Source organism: Salminus brasiliensis, chromosome 15 (assembly GCF_030463535.1).
Source record: "Salminus brasiliensis chromosome 15, fSalBra1.hap2, whole genome shotgun sequence".
In the NCBI taxonomy this organism is placed as follows: domain Eukaryota; kingdom Metazoa; phylum Chordata; class Actinopteri; order Characiformes; family Bryconidae; genus Salminus; species Salminus brasiliensis.
The window spans coordinates 18,437,551-18,453,191 of NC_132892.1; the positions used below are offsets into that span (position 1 = coordinate 18,437,551).

At 40.6% G+C, this 15,641-nt stretch overlaps 1 protein-coding gene across 1 annotated transcript; it reads right to left on the reverse strand.

Annotated features, from left to right (window-relative positions):
• Window positions 1-1,207: 1,207 nt before the first annotated feature.
• Window positions 1,208-9,276, reverse strand: dusp27 (dual specificity phosphatase 27). The gene is made up of 5 exons (XM_072657231.1): window positions 9,164-9,276; window positions 7,602-7,738; window positions 7,186-7,417; window positions 6,049-6,266; window positions 1,208-3,948 (listed from the first exon to the last, which is right to left on the reverse strand). Exons 1-5 carry the CDS (start codon window positions 9,274-9,276, stop codon window positions 1,208-1,210), a joined length of 3,441 nt encoding a protein of 1,146 aa, XP_072513332.1.
• Window positions 9,277-15,641: the final 6,365 nt, after the last annotated feature.

Genomic DNA, 15,641 nt, shown 5'->3' on the forward strand with positions numbered 1-15,641 from the left:
CGTCACTTCTGCCAAAGGTGCAGAATTTTTTTTATCCAAGTACTAAAGTAAAGTGTCTGAAGATGTCTTTGAGTTTAAGTTTTAGTTTAGGTAACACTTGTTTTTTGGCTTTGTTGTTGAAAAATGAATTGCATCAATTTAAAGTCCGAAACACAAACTGAGGAAAGTCTGAAAGGGTCCCGAAACCTGTATCTCCAAAAAAGCAACTTTACAGAAGAAGGAAAAAACCTTCTTATCCTGCATTAAAAGTCAATGCACAAAGACTTTTATTCCAGGTGATTTTGGAGCATTTCCATTGGTCCATTCACTTAGCAAACAGAGCAGCTACAGGAAGTTCAAATGGACAAAAATGGAGATACATGTTTTTCCATGGACAGCAGCGAAATGCAGTGGCTGTGTCATATCTTCAGCAGCATTTTCGACTGATGTCTAAGCTGTGGCAAATAATTGTGGGCCTCTGATAGCCACAAACAGTAAAATCATGTAGAATATATCTTTGTTAGCATGTCCTTATCAATACAGAAACAACCGCTGGGTCTAAATAGTATTCCAAGCCTGTTGCTGAACTATATTAGGCCTACATGTAGTACAGAACTCACTGTTTTTCTCATTGTAGGAGAGGTTAAGAAGTGTTACATTGGAGGAGCCTAAACAAGATTCACGCTGGAGATACATGGCGGTTTTTCTGAACGCTTTAGGTCTACGTCTCTGGGTCTAATAATCACTCAGAACCCACTTTAGACAATTGCTTAGTTTACTGTATTGTTTTTGTCATCAAAAACTACAGAAACAGACTCACTCTGAGTTCTTTAAAGCTTTTTAAAGCAATTGTTTGAGGAACACATGCAGTCAATAGCAAAATCGCATACAAGAAAGATGAGTTAAACAAAAAGCATTTAAAAAATCTGTGTGGTTTCAGTGGTGCCTTTTAACATCATTTTTTAAATACTTATATAGTTGTATAAATGTTATGTAATAGGCATAGTAGAGATGGACCATTGATGTTGGAGGGCTGTTGGTTCTTAATGGTGGATAATAAACTTTAACAGCAGTGGTCATTCTGTGCACTTTCACGAGTCCCTGCACGTACTATTGGAACCATAAGCATTTATATCTTAACTTAAATTTAAAGGCCTGCACTGTGAAATGTATCTCATTTGTGAGCTTTGGATTCAGTCCCTCTACAAATAAAGAGCAAAGGGTCTTGTTAGGAGTCATCACTATTATGGGATTTGGCCTCCTTTTGTTTCCTCCATGCAGAAAGGATTTCATCATCCTCTAACTCCTCTGCCACCCGTGCTCTTGCCCGCTGTCGGATCTGATTAATGAAAGAGGACACCTCCTCGTCATCTTCATCCTTCTGGTTTGTCCTGGCCCTTCCTGTTCCCTCACTGTCGTCGAATCGCGATGAATGAGTGAACTTCCGCTTTGCTGAGTACTCCTGGTAACTGTCCTCTTGTTCGGTTTCATGTCTACCGTAGAGTCTCCCAGGCCTGTAATAACTAGACTCTGATGTTCCGTTCCAACAGGCCTCTGCTCCAAGGGGCGGGCTCCTAGACTGACTGCCGAATTCTGGACTGGGATCTCTGCTTAAATCAGAGTCAACTTCGTATCGGGAGGTAAAACCATAGTCGTCCTCGTCACGTTCCTGAGCTACAGGTAAAGTTCTACGGCTTGGAAAATCAAATTCTGAAAGATCTTGGGGTTCTTCATATGTTGGCCTGGACATGCGAGGTTCAGCTCTGTCTTCTTCGTACCTACTTGGCTTGCTGGAAGGGGGTCTTACGTTTTTCAACCATTCATCAACACTACAATCAGGGTTTGCAGAGGCAGGGAGGTTCAGTATTCCGGAACGACCAAAATCTCTCTTGGGTTTTGGTTTGTCACATTGGCTGGTTGATGGATCATCAGTATGAAATCCACTTGACTTCCCAAGGCCGCTTTCCTCCTCTTTATCTTCGTCCTCATCTTTTTGCTTTTTCTTCTTGTATAACGTACTGCGCTTATTGTCTTCTGTGATCTTCTTTACCTCATAGGAAGCCATCTTTTCTCTCATATCAGACTTAATTTCTTTTTCCATTGTATTAAGTTTGTGCAGGTTTACCTGGTCTTGGAATAAGCTGTATAGAGGCACACTGGTGGTGGTGATCTTGCTCCTACGGGAGCCTAACCCGGACACAGAGGAGAGGGCGGACGCTCCTCCGGCGGATAGAACAGATTCTGCCCTCCCACCTGCAGAGAGCACAGATGTAGACCTGCCACCAGCAGAAAGCACAGATTCAGCCCTATTGCGGGGTAGCGTGCTGGAGTAGGACGATCCACTAAGAACAGAGGACTTGTCATCATCCACTCCACGTCCATGTCCTGCAGCTGAGCCGACACCCAGACTGAAAACGGATCCTGCTCGAGACGGTGGGAGACTTCCTGCCATCATCATTTCAGATTGCTTTTGCATGAGCGTCTCATTGACTACGTTGGCGATCCAGTTCTGAATGTTTGCTATGTTAACCATTTGTTCTCCATTGGGTCCCAGTACTGGGACAGGTGGTTCAGGTGGGGCAGGTGGGACAGAGAGTTGGGAACGTGAGCTACGGCCAGAAAGGACAGATGACCTGCCACTCAGCACAGACATGTTATCGTCTCCTGCGACACTTGCAGAAGGAAAAGCCCCAGCACAGAAAGCCGATAGCGGGATGCTAGACCCACTGAGTGAGCTTTCCGTTTCCCAGCCACACACAGATTGGCTCTCCTCTAGTGTTTTCCTGGAGCGCTCCAAGAGTTCCTCTCTGCGCTGTCTCCTCTTGGCGGTGGCTGAGTCCTCCCCACGACTCAGCTGCAGAATCTCGTCCTTGTTTTCCTCACCCCCATGTTTTTTCTGCTGCTTCAGCTTCCAAGTCTGATAGGCTGTTAAGTTGACGTCCTCTAAAGACGGAGCAGGGGTCTCTGGCTCACCTTCCTTCTGTTCCCCATTCTTGCTGTCTGCCTCCGTTTCTTTCTTGTTCCACCCGAACTGTATTCTCTTGATCCTCCACCGCTCCAGGGGGGTCAGTTTGTCCTTGTTTTTCTGGCAGAAATTGTACATGGAGCTTGTGTCAGAGAGTATACTCTCAACATCATCATCTATCTTTTTCTGGCTTGCCTCGCTACTCATGTCCTCATCTCTTTCCTTGAGACGATACCTTGCGGCCGCCTGCTCCTCGATCTCCTTGAGACGCTGCTTCCACAGATCTGCATAACTGCTGCAGCTTGTGGTGGACATCGAGTCACTGGGGGGGCGCCGAGGCCGACGCTTTAGCCGCTCCTTCAACATCTGCACGTCCTCACTGGTCACACTCTCCAGATCCTCTGGCAGGGGAGCTGGTGACTTTCCTAACTCCGCAAGAGACTCGCTATCCCCCTCATCACACATCAGCTGGGCCTCCCACCAATCTTCATTCTGATACTTCTCGTTCCGCTTCTGCCACTCCTGAATCATTTTGTCCACGTCATCATCTTCATCCTCACCTCCTTTCCCAGGGAGTGAAGGGTCCTTTGTAGTTGCCCTCTGGTCAGGTCCATTTGGTCCCCCGAGAATGCCTGCCTTCAGGGCAGCGGCAGCAGCAGATGAGGCAACACTACTCATAACGCTGGCACTGTCCTCCTCCTCTTCCACCATGATGGAATTCGCTTTGACTCCAAACATGCTTTCTTCTTCATCTAGACGAGCCCGAGCGTCAATTACGGAGCACTGACTGAGAGTATCGTCGTCATCTTCATCCCGCTCCTCCATCAAGGTTTCGTTCAGCTGACGTAGCTGTTTCAGGAAGCCCTCATTGGGGTTGATTGCACGTTTCTTTCTGATTTCCATCAGCGCTTCCATGATCGTCATGTTGTGAAAGATCATTAAGTAAGCGGCGACTAACACTGCTGAGCGACTTACTCCCATCATGGAGTCCACCAGCACTTTCCCTGCACACAAAGGCAATAAAAAATAGTAACGTTTTTAAATGTCCATTTTATATCTATAAATGACAAATGACAATCAGATCAATCACTAATGGGGGATAAAACCTGTTTCAGATTTCTCTCACTGCTGTCTATCACTCCCTTTGGTCTCATATTAAGATCGTCTTGCCCACCCATTAAAATCCATTCCTGTTAATCCAATGAAACCGTTAAGATATTATGACACTCTCTATTTCTAGCAATGACAACCTTCCCCTATAATAATATCCTTGACCCCATCACTATCCTAGATTACACTTGCAGTTACTGTTATTTGTGTGGATGATGCAAGAAATGATAGGAATCAAGAGTGTTTTCCTGCCTGTTAAAACATTAGAGGCAAAACAAATGAACATAACTGTAGTGCAAAGTATGAAAAACACATTTTCAATAAAGTATTAATATGCAGGTTATAAGAAAACAGTTCAGGCAGCTTACCTGATTAGACTAAACTAAAGGTTTAGACTAAACTAGGTACTAGATGGGAACAGTGAACACTGGACGTCCTCAAGGAGAGCTTTGGAAATGGCTAAGCTAACAAACACAGTTATGGATTGGAAAAGTATTGTTTATTTATGTATTGGGGTTTGTTGCTCATTTTGATGTATTTAGAATAAACATGTGCTTTCCAGATAAACAGCATTACAGATTATTACTTATATTATTATATTACTTATAGATGTGTACTAAATACTTTATATGACTGTTGCACAATACTGTATGTATACAGTAAGCTTCATGTCTCTATTAGTGGTGTCAATCTATTAAAAAGTTTAATGCCGTTACTCACAACAATATTCTGTGATTAATTATGATTAATGCTAGCTAGCATGTTCTTGGATTTTTGAGCAGGAGAACAAATAATAATAATAATATTGCATAATAATAATATTGTGCCTAATAAACTGTCTAAAGTTGTTTTTTTCTTATTTCAGTTTAGCCTCAAACACAACAAAGCTCGGACACAGAAGCTTTAATAGAGAAAATGCTTTAAAAAATGTGAGAGATGGAGAATGGATGATTAGTCATTGGGTTGGATTAAGCTAAGAGCTAAGAAAGGAGCAGCTGTGTGTGAGAGATGAGAAGGAGAGTTAGTTATGAGATGTAACCCATATTTCAGCTTAAATAAAGTGTAATCTACCCTTTGAGCTCAACAATAGCGACTCTGTGTTTACATCTCTAAATAAAGCCGCTAATACACCACTAGGCTCTGTAAAGAGAGGGACCTACAGGAGGACGTTGGGGCCAAACTTTTTAAGATTAATTTGCGTTAAAAAGGGTTAAAAGTGGTAAAGTTTGCATATTGATCATGTTCTTGTTGACAACACTAGACTCGATATGTAAAATAACTGACACCACCTTTTCTGTGACCTTTTCTGTTATTTGTAGTATTTATTTACTATGGATACATTAATACTTAAGTTCTTTCTTCAGCATTACAGGGTAAAATTCATTGTCGTCCTTGTTTCTAAACTAGCTTTTCAAATTTCCTGTGCTAAAATGCAACAACATTGGGTTTGCAGTCACACCTAGATACCATTATACGAGGTTATCCAGCCAGCCTGCTCATGTGGGGAACTCTAAGTGAGTTCCAGATGGGCATGGACACTGAGTGGCTTTGAACATGTGTTTTTACTCGAACCCGGTTGGACCTCCCTCCTGGTCCCGTCACTGACCCTTGTAGGCCCCTGGAGGGCATCCATATGTGGGGCCAACATGGAACCTATGGACAAAATGTTCTAGTTCCCAGTTGGGCTAACCATACAAGCACCACACGGGCACATTATCTAGGTAGTTTAGTTTAGTTTAGATCACTCATCCCTAGCTCTGACTCACCTCTGTAAGATGGACTACAAATTCAAGGTAGTGAATGGGCTGCCTAAAATAGATTAGCTGGTCACATTCAGTGAATTCTGTTATTGCCAAGCTGTTACTATTTGACCAGATGACAAGATGTAAAAGCCCATAAATAGTGTAGGGAGTAATCTGGTGATATCCAAAGCTTCACATGAGCCATATCTGATCCATGCCCAGTACTGACGAGTTCTTTTCTCTCTTACTCACCCCTATGAGTCAGCAAAGCCTCGTCAAGAAACTCAGCACATGCTCGGAAGTGTGGAGAGATGTCGGCATCAGGGAAGTCGTCAACCTCGATGCCCATGTAAGTGATGTTCATTCCTTGGTAGAAGCTGTTGCCTGTATAGACTCCAGTGCCGTGGCCTGCATTCAAGATGTGAGTGATGCCAAGGCGCTTCAGACGAGCTTTGTTGACTGCTACTGATCTGTAGAATGTTAATGAAAGTGTATTTAGTGCCAAACCTCTCTAAAACATGTCATGCAAAAACCTTATATCTCCAAAATGGCAGCTTTACATTTGCTCCACTTTCAATGGCTGTCAATGTAAAAAGATTTAATTGATGGTGGAAGGTTGCACAGACTTGGTAGAAAGGTAGAGGTGAAATTTATAGGACGTTAGATTGAAGAGAAGTGGCTTCAGGTATGTTCCTCCTCCCAAAGTTCAGTTATTTCATAACTTCACATGGTGGATTATTTTTTTTCAAAATTTAGTAAATTCCCCTCCCACAAATTTGGACTCACTCGATCACATGATGCTACCAGGAGAACACTACATTACATGGTTATGGAGGAGTGATGGGTAGAGGGAGGGCCATCCTACCCACGTAGAGAGAGCGGGAGCGATTATGACTATTGGTTTTTGATGACTGTGGCATCCCAGGAAAACCGAATCTCCGGCCACCCAATGACTGGACCAACTTAGGAGACACTTAGGAGCCACAGCAGGTTAATAATAGGTGAACATTACAACTAAGCCCCCCCCAGGAGAGGAAGGAAAACACATTTTTATGCACATTTTGTATTTCGAAATATATTTTTATTATAATAATACGTATGTCTATGGTGCACATATGTCTCGCCTAGGTCAAACAACACAGAACTGTATTGAATTAATTATTATTGCATTTATTTATTGCAAATATAAATAAATGATTTTTTGTTTTTACATTTCTACTGGAACATGTTGTTGACAAATGATAAGCATTCTAACTAAAGTGGTAGCAGGTGAGTGCAGGTTGCTTGCATAAAAATATGAGTCTTTCTCAAATAATGAAAAACATACTTAGCGTATAGAGTCCCCAGAGTCTTTTAAATCATGCAAAATGAATAATCAAAGTGTCTCACTTTTCACCAATGAAGATGTTAGGCCAGACCTCATCCACTGGGTTCAGCGGGGCCTCCAGACGGTCCTGAACCAGAGCTCTTTGGATGTCCATAACACAGGGTGTGTTGTAGAGGCTGCGGTCATCAATCATGTCCTTAACACGATTGTAAAGGTCCTCCACCATTAGCTGCTCTGCTGTCTCCAGCATGCTCTCTGGGGTTGAAATCGGTTCTGGCTCTTTGGGCTTTAGTTCTGAGAAGACGCAGCGACAGAAAACTGCTAAATCTAAAGAGCATGTCTTATTGTTTACTCCCACTCAGCTCTCTTCAATGACTATGCATAGATATTTGATGCTTACAGTTTGCTCTGTTAATATGATCACAGTAATTAGTCATGACAAGTTTCATAACTCAGTTGGTCTCTAACGTGTACCAACCCTCATTGATAATCTTTTTTGCAGCAATGGCTGAGGAGAGATGAATGGGATCCATGAAGATACTCTCAGCATCTGACCCAGAGATCATGGAGAATCGGTCAGAGATGGTGGAGAAACGGTCTGACATCATGGAGAAACTGTAGAAGGAAAGAGAGAAAACAGTGAAAACAAGCCAAAACCATTGACCTGTTTTGCTTTGAACAGTGCCACGAACAGCACCCTTAACCCAAAAGAGCCCAGGTTTAGTTAAATGAATTGAGCTGCTCATTGGTGTGTTCCTATTGTGAAAAAGAGGTCACATGACTTATAAAATAAAGGTTAAAATCCTGATGTGACATATATGTCACAACAGCCATTTCATCATTTGTATTTCATTTGGTTCTACAAATGGGGTCAGAAAGATTTTATTAAAGCGTCTAAAGTCGTAAATGTGTTGAAACAGAACTTTAAAAGCAAAAAATACAAATGATTACAAATGATCTGGTTTTGCCTCAAGCACGTAGTGTTTCTCACTCTGGGATTTCATGAGTTAAAGTGAAGGACAAAGTGCTATAAGGACTTTCCACTTCTTTAAAAGAATCTAATGTACTCTCAGTTCCACCAGCAGCAAAACAGCCTCAGAGCATGAGGCTACCACCACCATGCTTAACAGCTGGGGGTTCTTGGGGTTGGGGTTGATTACTCCTTCAAACATTCTTGTGGTCAGTGTGACCAAACAACACAAAATATGTCTCTATATCTGGCAATATAAAACTCAGTTGACTGTTGACAGTGACACTGGTGTTCCAGCAGCCACCAGTTTCTGGCGGGCCTGTACTTTGGTCATTCTTGGGTCATTTCTGACCATTAAAATCAATTTCCTTTCAGCTGAATATGACAGTTGGGGTCGTCTTTCAGACCTTGTCATTGGGGCTTCAGCTCCCAATAATTTGTACTTACATACAATTGCTAGAACGGATGATTCCAAGAGACTTTCGCTTTCTACTGGACCGCACTGAGCTCTTGGGACTTTCAATATAGCAAGAGCACAGAGAAGCTACCAGCTGCAGTCAGTCATAATCACTAACAGGAAATTGAGAGGCTCTGGCCTTGGCAAGTCAAAAGGCATTGTGGAACTTTCAGCACCACTGATACAATAATTCAAGTGGATGTATTTATATTTTGGACCCTATATGAATGACTTTGGCTCTATTTCTATTTCAGAAAAGTCCAAAATGAGGGATGTATATGATTTCAAAATGCCAAAACCTGTATGAGCATATGAAGATTTTGATTCCAAAATGCATTAAAAGCCGTTTTCAGAGTGAGACAAATTTTAAGTGATAATACCTTTTATATTCCATTATATTAATTAATTATACTAATTCATTTGCACTACCCTAATGCATTTTGGAGTAAAAGTCACAGTAATGCATTTGGTCAATAAAAGTGGACCAACAGAAGCAGGCCAGTATATACAGTATATATGCTTTGTCAGTTTCAAGGAGTCCAGCTGTTCTTTCAACAGCGTTGATCTACTGTATCTCTGGATTTATATGGAGTGTAGTTAATGGATAGACGACCTTGGAGAAGGGCAGCGAAGGTAATGGGCTTGGATGTCTTTCACCGCGGGAGTTTCATCCTCGTCCGGAACCTTTTGATCCCCCTCTGTGTTGTTGTCACTAGGTGAGGCCATGACGACACCGTTCTCTTAAGCTGATTATCAAAGAAATGCACACATACTGAGTCACAACTTCAAGGCCATTCCAGGGGATTGCATGAATACCAGAACAATAGCAGAGAAAACAGTTGGAGATATTTTCAGTCATTTTATTGAATGTTAGAGAATATGCTGTTTACACATTAATATATTGCAGAATGGCGCTTGGGTGCATGTATTATTTAGAAGATTTGAATTCTACTTGAGAATATGTTGATGGATTATTGTGGGTTTGCTCCATTACATTTCCAAAATTAAAAACATACTTATTACTCCTTACATTTTCATTCCATTGCTGGAAAGCGGACAGCCACGACTAGAGTTGGAGATCATTGCTATATAGAACCCTAGAAATAAAGGGTGGTCAGTTGGTGCTGCTATATAGAGTAAAAACATAATTAATAATGAATAAAATAATTCTTTACATTTTAATTTAGACCTTCAGAGTTCAAAGTAAAGTCTTAAAACATTTGTTGTCTCTCTTGTTCCAATTTGTTGAGTTTCACATTTTGATTTATTGTTTTTTATTAAAATATTGTTGACCTATATTTGATATTAAAACTGCCTACAGTTCTGCAAACATGTTTTTATTAAGTATTAAGTATATTTTAAAAAAACGTGACTTTTACTGAAGTTGTTTCTCTAGTAGTAATTGCAACACTAACAATGAATAGTGACAGTAACAGGAAAATACTGCAAATGAGAACTTTCCTTCCTGAATATCACAAGCCTTCGGGGTGGGCAATATGACATGAATATAACATTACAGATTAAGTTGAATGTTTTACATACTGCACTGAAGTCAGTGGACCAATGCTAATTATGCTCTGTGTTATGAACACATGAATACAGTTGGTCAGTGTTCTTTTGAATACTTAAGATACCCATAATACACTTAATTAAGTAAACTGTGATATAATTGATCATGATAACAATATATATTGGAGTATTGCTGAGCTCTAGCCTGGATCATCCTTATTATATCTGAATACAAGTCTGATTTCAGTTTCAGAGGCTAGTGCTTAAGATACCGCCAACATGCTTTTAAATCTGATACAATATTCTATAATTTTGTCAGTAAACATACATCCTAAAGCCATGTAGTAGTCTCTGAGAGGTCTATGCCTCTTGAAATCAGATTTATTCAGCTAGGAACAGATTGAGCAGAAGTGTTGGTGTGACATATCAGTCCATTAATTATGTACTTATTGCAAAAACAGCATTTCAACATGGTTATTTTTTATGCGTAGGCTTTTGTTTGTGGCATAAAATATATATTTTTACCCCTTAAAAACCTATGGCCTGCCGGTGGGCCAAAAGTGTTACTACAGACGTCTGATTACCACAGAATAGCCCCACCAGTTTGTACAAAAGTCCCTGTAGTTACTGAATAAGACGCCATTTAGGGGTTAAAATAGAAGCTAGCCGTTTTTATACAGATCACAAGCAACATGTATATGTTCTTGCGTAAGTGCCGTTCTGTCGTTTGTGAGTTCGCAGAAGGTGCATGAGTCTTAGTGCTTAGGCTATATATAGCAAAAGGACAGCTGAGAGGACCCTTCTGGAACTGAGGCCTGACACTAGAGCCCATGATACAGGCAATGGGTGAAAAACGAGTAACAAGAATGAACAGACATCCAGGCATTCAGCAAGCACTATTTTACCTCAGGGTGGCACAGCCTTGACGTATAGTTCTCCGTTCATGTCAAAACTGAGACAAAAAACTAGCCGTCTTACCTGAGAGGCTGGAGCAGACAGCAGTGGCTCTGGGCCGGAGTGGGGAAGTGAATGAGGCTGCCAGTAGATGTCTAAACTTAGACGTCCCCTCACTTGACTGACTGACAGGCCTCCACCCCCGTTCCCCCCTACCCCCTGGCTAGGGGGCTGCCTCTGATGTCATGTTGGGGGTAGGGACAGCATGGTCAGAGTGTTTGGGGACACACACATGCACACCCAAACACAGGGTCATAGGCATTTGATAGCTTGGTGTTTGTCAGACCTTCACGATGGTTGGTTGGTTAGATTTATGTTGACGGTTCTTGTTAGAGAACTAAAAGGGTTCTATTTGGCCATTTACAGAAACATACAGCAGTGGTCCCCTGGAGGCCCACTATCCAGCATGTCTCCCTTGTTTTGACACACTTTAACTCAGCAAAGACTTGCTAATGAGTGGATTAGTCGAGTCAGGAATGCTGGGAGCAGGTAAAATGTGCTGGAAAGTGGACATCTAGGACTAGAGTTGGGGATCATTGCTACATAGAAACCCTTTTTACTTAGTCTAGGTAAGTAGTGTAGGTGCACTGGTAAAAATAAAGGATGGTCAACTGAAACAATTAAAGGTGACATACGATACCACTTTTCCACAAGTTAATACAGTTCCCCTGTGACATGCTTTGGTCAAAATACCACAAGAATTTAGCATCAACAGTGCCTTTTCCAACTTGTCTAAACAGCCCCCCCCCCCCTCATTACTCCTCAGATACAGGACACAGATACAGACAAAGTTTTCTAAGTAAGGATTCTCATTTGTCCCTGTTTGTTATCTAAATAACATTTACTTCACCTTGAGTTCATATCTGTGTCTCTCTCTCTCCCACAACTCTCTCTCGCTCTCTCCCAGATGTAGTGTACTGAACCTGCCATAAGTTTCCAGCTACTCAAATCAACCTAAAAAAAAACCTTAACCCTAATCCCAATCTTAACCTCAGTCCAAAACCTAATCCTAACCCTCATCCTGACTTTAATCCTAACCTTAACCTTAACCCAAGACCTAAACCTAACCCTCACCCTGAGTTTTATCCTAACCTTAACCTCAGTCCAAAACTTAAACCTAACCCTCATCCTGACTTTAATCCTAACCTTAACCTCAACCCAAAACCTAATCTTAACCCTAACCTCAACCCAAAACCTAATCCTAACCCTCATCCTGACTTTAATCCTAACTTTAACCTCAATCCAAAACCTAATCCTAACTCTCTTCCTGACTTTAATCCTAACCTGAACTTCAACCCAAAACCTAATCTTAACCCTAACCTCACCCCAAAATGTAATCCTAACCCTCATCCTGACTTTAATCCTAACCTCAACACAAAGTTTAACCTTAACCCCAACCCAAGACCTAATTCTAACCTGAACCCAAAACGTAATCCTTACCCTTATGCTGATTTTTATCCTAACCTTAACCTCAACCCAAAACCTAATCTTAACCCTAACCTCAACCCAAAACCTAATCCTAACCCTCATCCTGAGTTTTATCCTAACCTCAACCTCAACCCAAAACCTAATCCAAACCCTCATCCTGACTTTAATCCTAACCTCAACCCAAAACCTAAACTTAACCTTAACCTCAACCCAAAACCTAATCCTAACCCTCATCCTGAGTTTTAACCTAACCTTAACCTCAACCCAAAACCTAATCCTAACCCTCATCCTGACTTTAATCCTAACATCAACCCAAAACCTAAACTTAACCTTAACCTCAACCCAAAACCTAATCCTAACCCTCATCCTGACTTTAATCCTAACATCAACCCAAAACCTAAACTTAACCTTAACCTCAACCCAAAACCTAATCCTAACCCTCATCCTGACTTTAATCCTAACCTCAACCCAAAACCATAACTTAACCTTAACCCAAAACCTAATCCTTACCTCAACCCAAAACCTAATCCTAACCCTCATCCTGACTTTCCCCTGACCTTAACCCAAAATCTAATCCTAACCCTAACCTCAACCCAAAACCTAATCCTTAACCCTCATCCTGACTTTAATCGTAACCTCAACCCAAAACGTAATCATAACCTTCATCTTGACCCTAATCCTGACTTTTATTCTAACCCTAACCTCAACCCAAAACCTAGTTCTAACCCTCATCCTGACTTTAATCCTAACCTAAACCCAAAACTTAACCTTAACCTCAACCCAAAAACTAATCCTAACCCTCATCCTGACTCCTTATTCTCAGTCTAATCCAGTTAAGCTCCAGTTCCAGACTGGTGTCAGCAGCAGCAGGTCTTTATCAGCTGGTCTGTATTAGACCTGTTAGATGATCAGTGATTTCTAAGGTCAACATCTACAGATCTGAACTTCAAATAAACTCCAGATAAAGTGAAGAACACAGTAGACGTCTTCAGAACAAGTCTGTTGATAATCTTCTGACTGTTGAGATGCTGCTGCATCACTGATGTCCTGCTGATCTGTTACTGAGAGTCTGATGAGTGTTTATTTCATCTAAAAAGGACCGCTCCAAAGAAAGTGTTTTCTAGATGTTAAAGAAGAACTTTCAGTGTCTACCTTTGGTGCTAACGACCATTACAGCCATTTTCATTAGACGTGTTGTGAGGCATTGACAGTAGTGTGGGCATTGTGGGCAGTGGTGGCTCAGCGGTTAGAGCTCCGGGCTGTCGATAACAGGGTTGTGGGTTCAATTCCCGGGCTCGGCAAGCTGCCACTGTTGGGCCCTTGAGCAAGGCCCTTTACCCTCTTTGCTCCCCGGGCGCTGGAGTTGGCTGCCCACTGCTCTGGGTGTGTGTGTGTGTGTACTCACTGCCCCTAACACATGTGTGTGAGTGTGTGTTCACTACCAGATGGGTTAAATGCAGAGGACACATTTCGCTGTACACTGTACAGTGACAAATACGTGCACCTTTACCTTTAGTGGAAGCATTCAGGCCTCAAGGCTTTTCATGTTCAAATGGTAGCAGTTTAAAAGCAAAAACCCCACTGAGAAACCTTCAGAAACTCTTGTCCTGGAATCACATGTTTTCCAGACATAACAGATTAAGATTAAAAACAGAGAGTATGAGGGATGTCAGAGAGGTCAGTGGGTCATGAATGTTGCTATCTGCAGCTGATAATGGTGTTGGGTTGTGGGATACTATTTATAATGGTGGAATGCAGGCAGACAAAAGCTGGCAAGCCTTTTCTGACTGCCCCCCCCTTCCTCTCTCTATCTGTATTCAAAGGTGAACTTAAAATCCAAGAAGAGCCATTAAATGTCACAGTCCCATAAACCAGCCATTTTCAAACACTTATCTTCTACCCTTAAAAACCATGAAAGTGTTCATCATTATATTTGTGTTGCCTGTAGTTCTAGATTAACAGCAGCGCACTGGGAGCTAATTTAATTAACTCATTGTTAAACAGTGGCAGGGCTAATTAAGATAAACGAATTTGATTTTGTTACCTGACATTTTCTACATTTTCAATATAATGTGTAATACATATCAAATACCACTGCCTACCCTTCCAGTGTTAAATAATACCCACATTTCAATGTTACATATATATATATATTTTTTTTAAATGTTAGATATCACTGCCTCGTTTCCAATGTTAACATATATCATATATATAAATATCAGTTACTACTATTTGAACTACTACGTTTACCAGTGAAGTAGTTGATGTTTAATATTGACTACACTTTCAGTGTTAGCTATAAAATATCTAAAATACTGCTTACATTTAAAATATTAACTACCAAATATCTGTATAAATGTTTAAATATCTGTTTATATTTTCAATGTATATAAAATATCTAAAACAAATTGTTAAATAATGTTTACATAATTAATGATAGCTATAAAATATTAAATGTTGAATACTGCTTACATTTTAAAGCTTACCTATAACACAGTAAATGTTAAATGCTGTCCACATTGGTATTGTTAACTATAACATATCTAAAAAAGTGAAATACTGCCTACATTGTTAATGTTAACTATAAACTATTAAAAGTGAAATACTGCCTACATTGTTAATGTTAACTATTAAATATATAATACAATGGTAAATACTGCCTACATTTTCAATGCTAACTATAAAATATTTGAAACTTTTTTATATACAGCCCAATTCTTTTTATGTTTAATATAAAATATCTAAAAGAACAATGATAAATACTGCCTACACTTTCAGTGTTAACTGTTAAATATTTTAATAAAATGTTAAATACAGCCTACACCTTCATCATTACCCTTAAAATATTAACCTCTTAAATACCTCATGTGTGTAGATTTCAATCTTAACTATTAAATATATCACAAAATGTTTAATATCAGCACTTTTAATGTTAACAGCACAACAGTACAAAAGGTTTCTGCCTACAACTTTATTTTGGGAAAGAGAGGTTTATTCTTTCAATCAGTCATCACATGACAAACGGCACCATCTGCTGGAGGGAACAAAATAGCACAGTGAAGGCACAGAAACTACAGGCCTACAAGTGAGAGCATGTTTTCATACACACACAACCATAAAACAGTAACCTGTGCAGGCCATTTATTGGCTTGATTCACTACATGGGAAAGTGCTTTTTCAGCTGGTGACAAAGAAAGCTC

Bases quoted from the DNA above. Each gene is read 5' to 3' on its own strand.
- dusp27 (XM_072657231.1), bottom strand. From the start codon at position 9,276: ATGGCCTCACCTAGTGACAACAACACAGAGGGGGATCAAAAGGTTCCG. The intron at 7,418-7,601 runs GTTGGTACACGT...GCGTCTTCTCAG, and splicing joins AAAAAAGATTATCAATGAGG to AACTAAAGCCCAAAGAGCCA. The intron at 6,267-7,185 runs GTGAGACACTTT...AACATTCTACAG, and splicing joins AACATCTTCATTGGTGAAAA to ATCAGTAGCAGTCAACAAAG.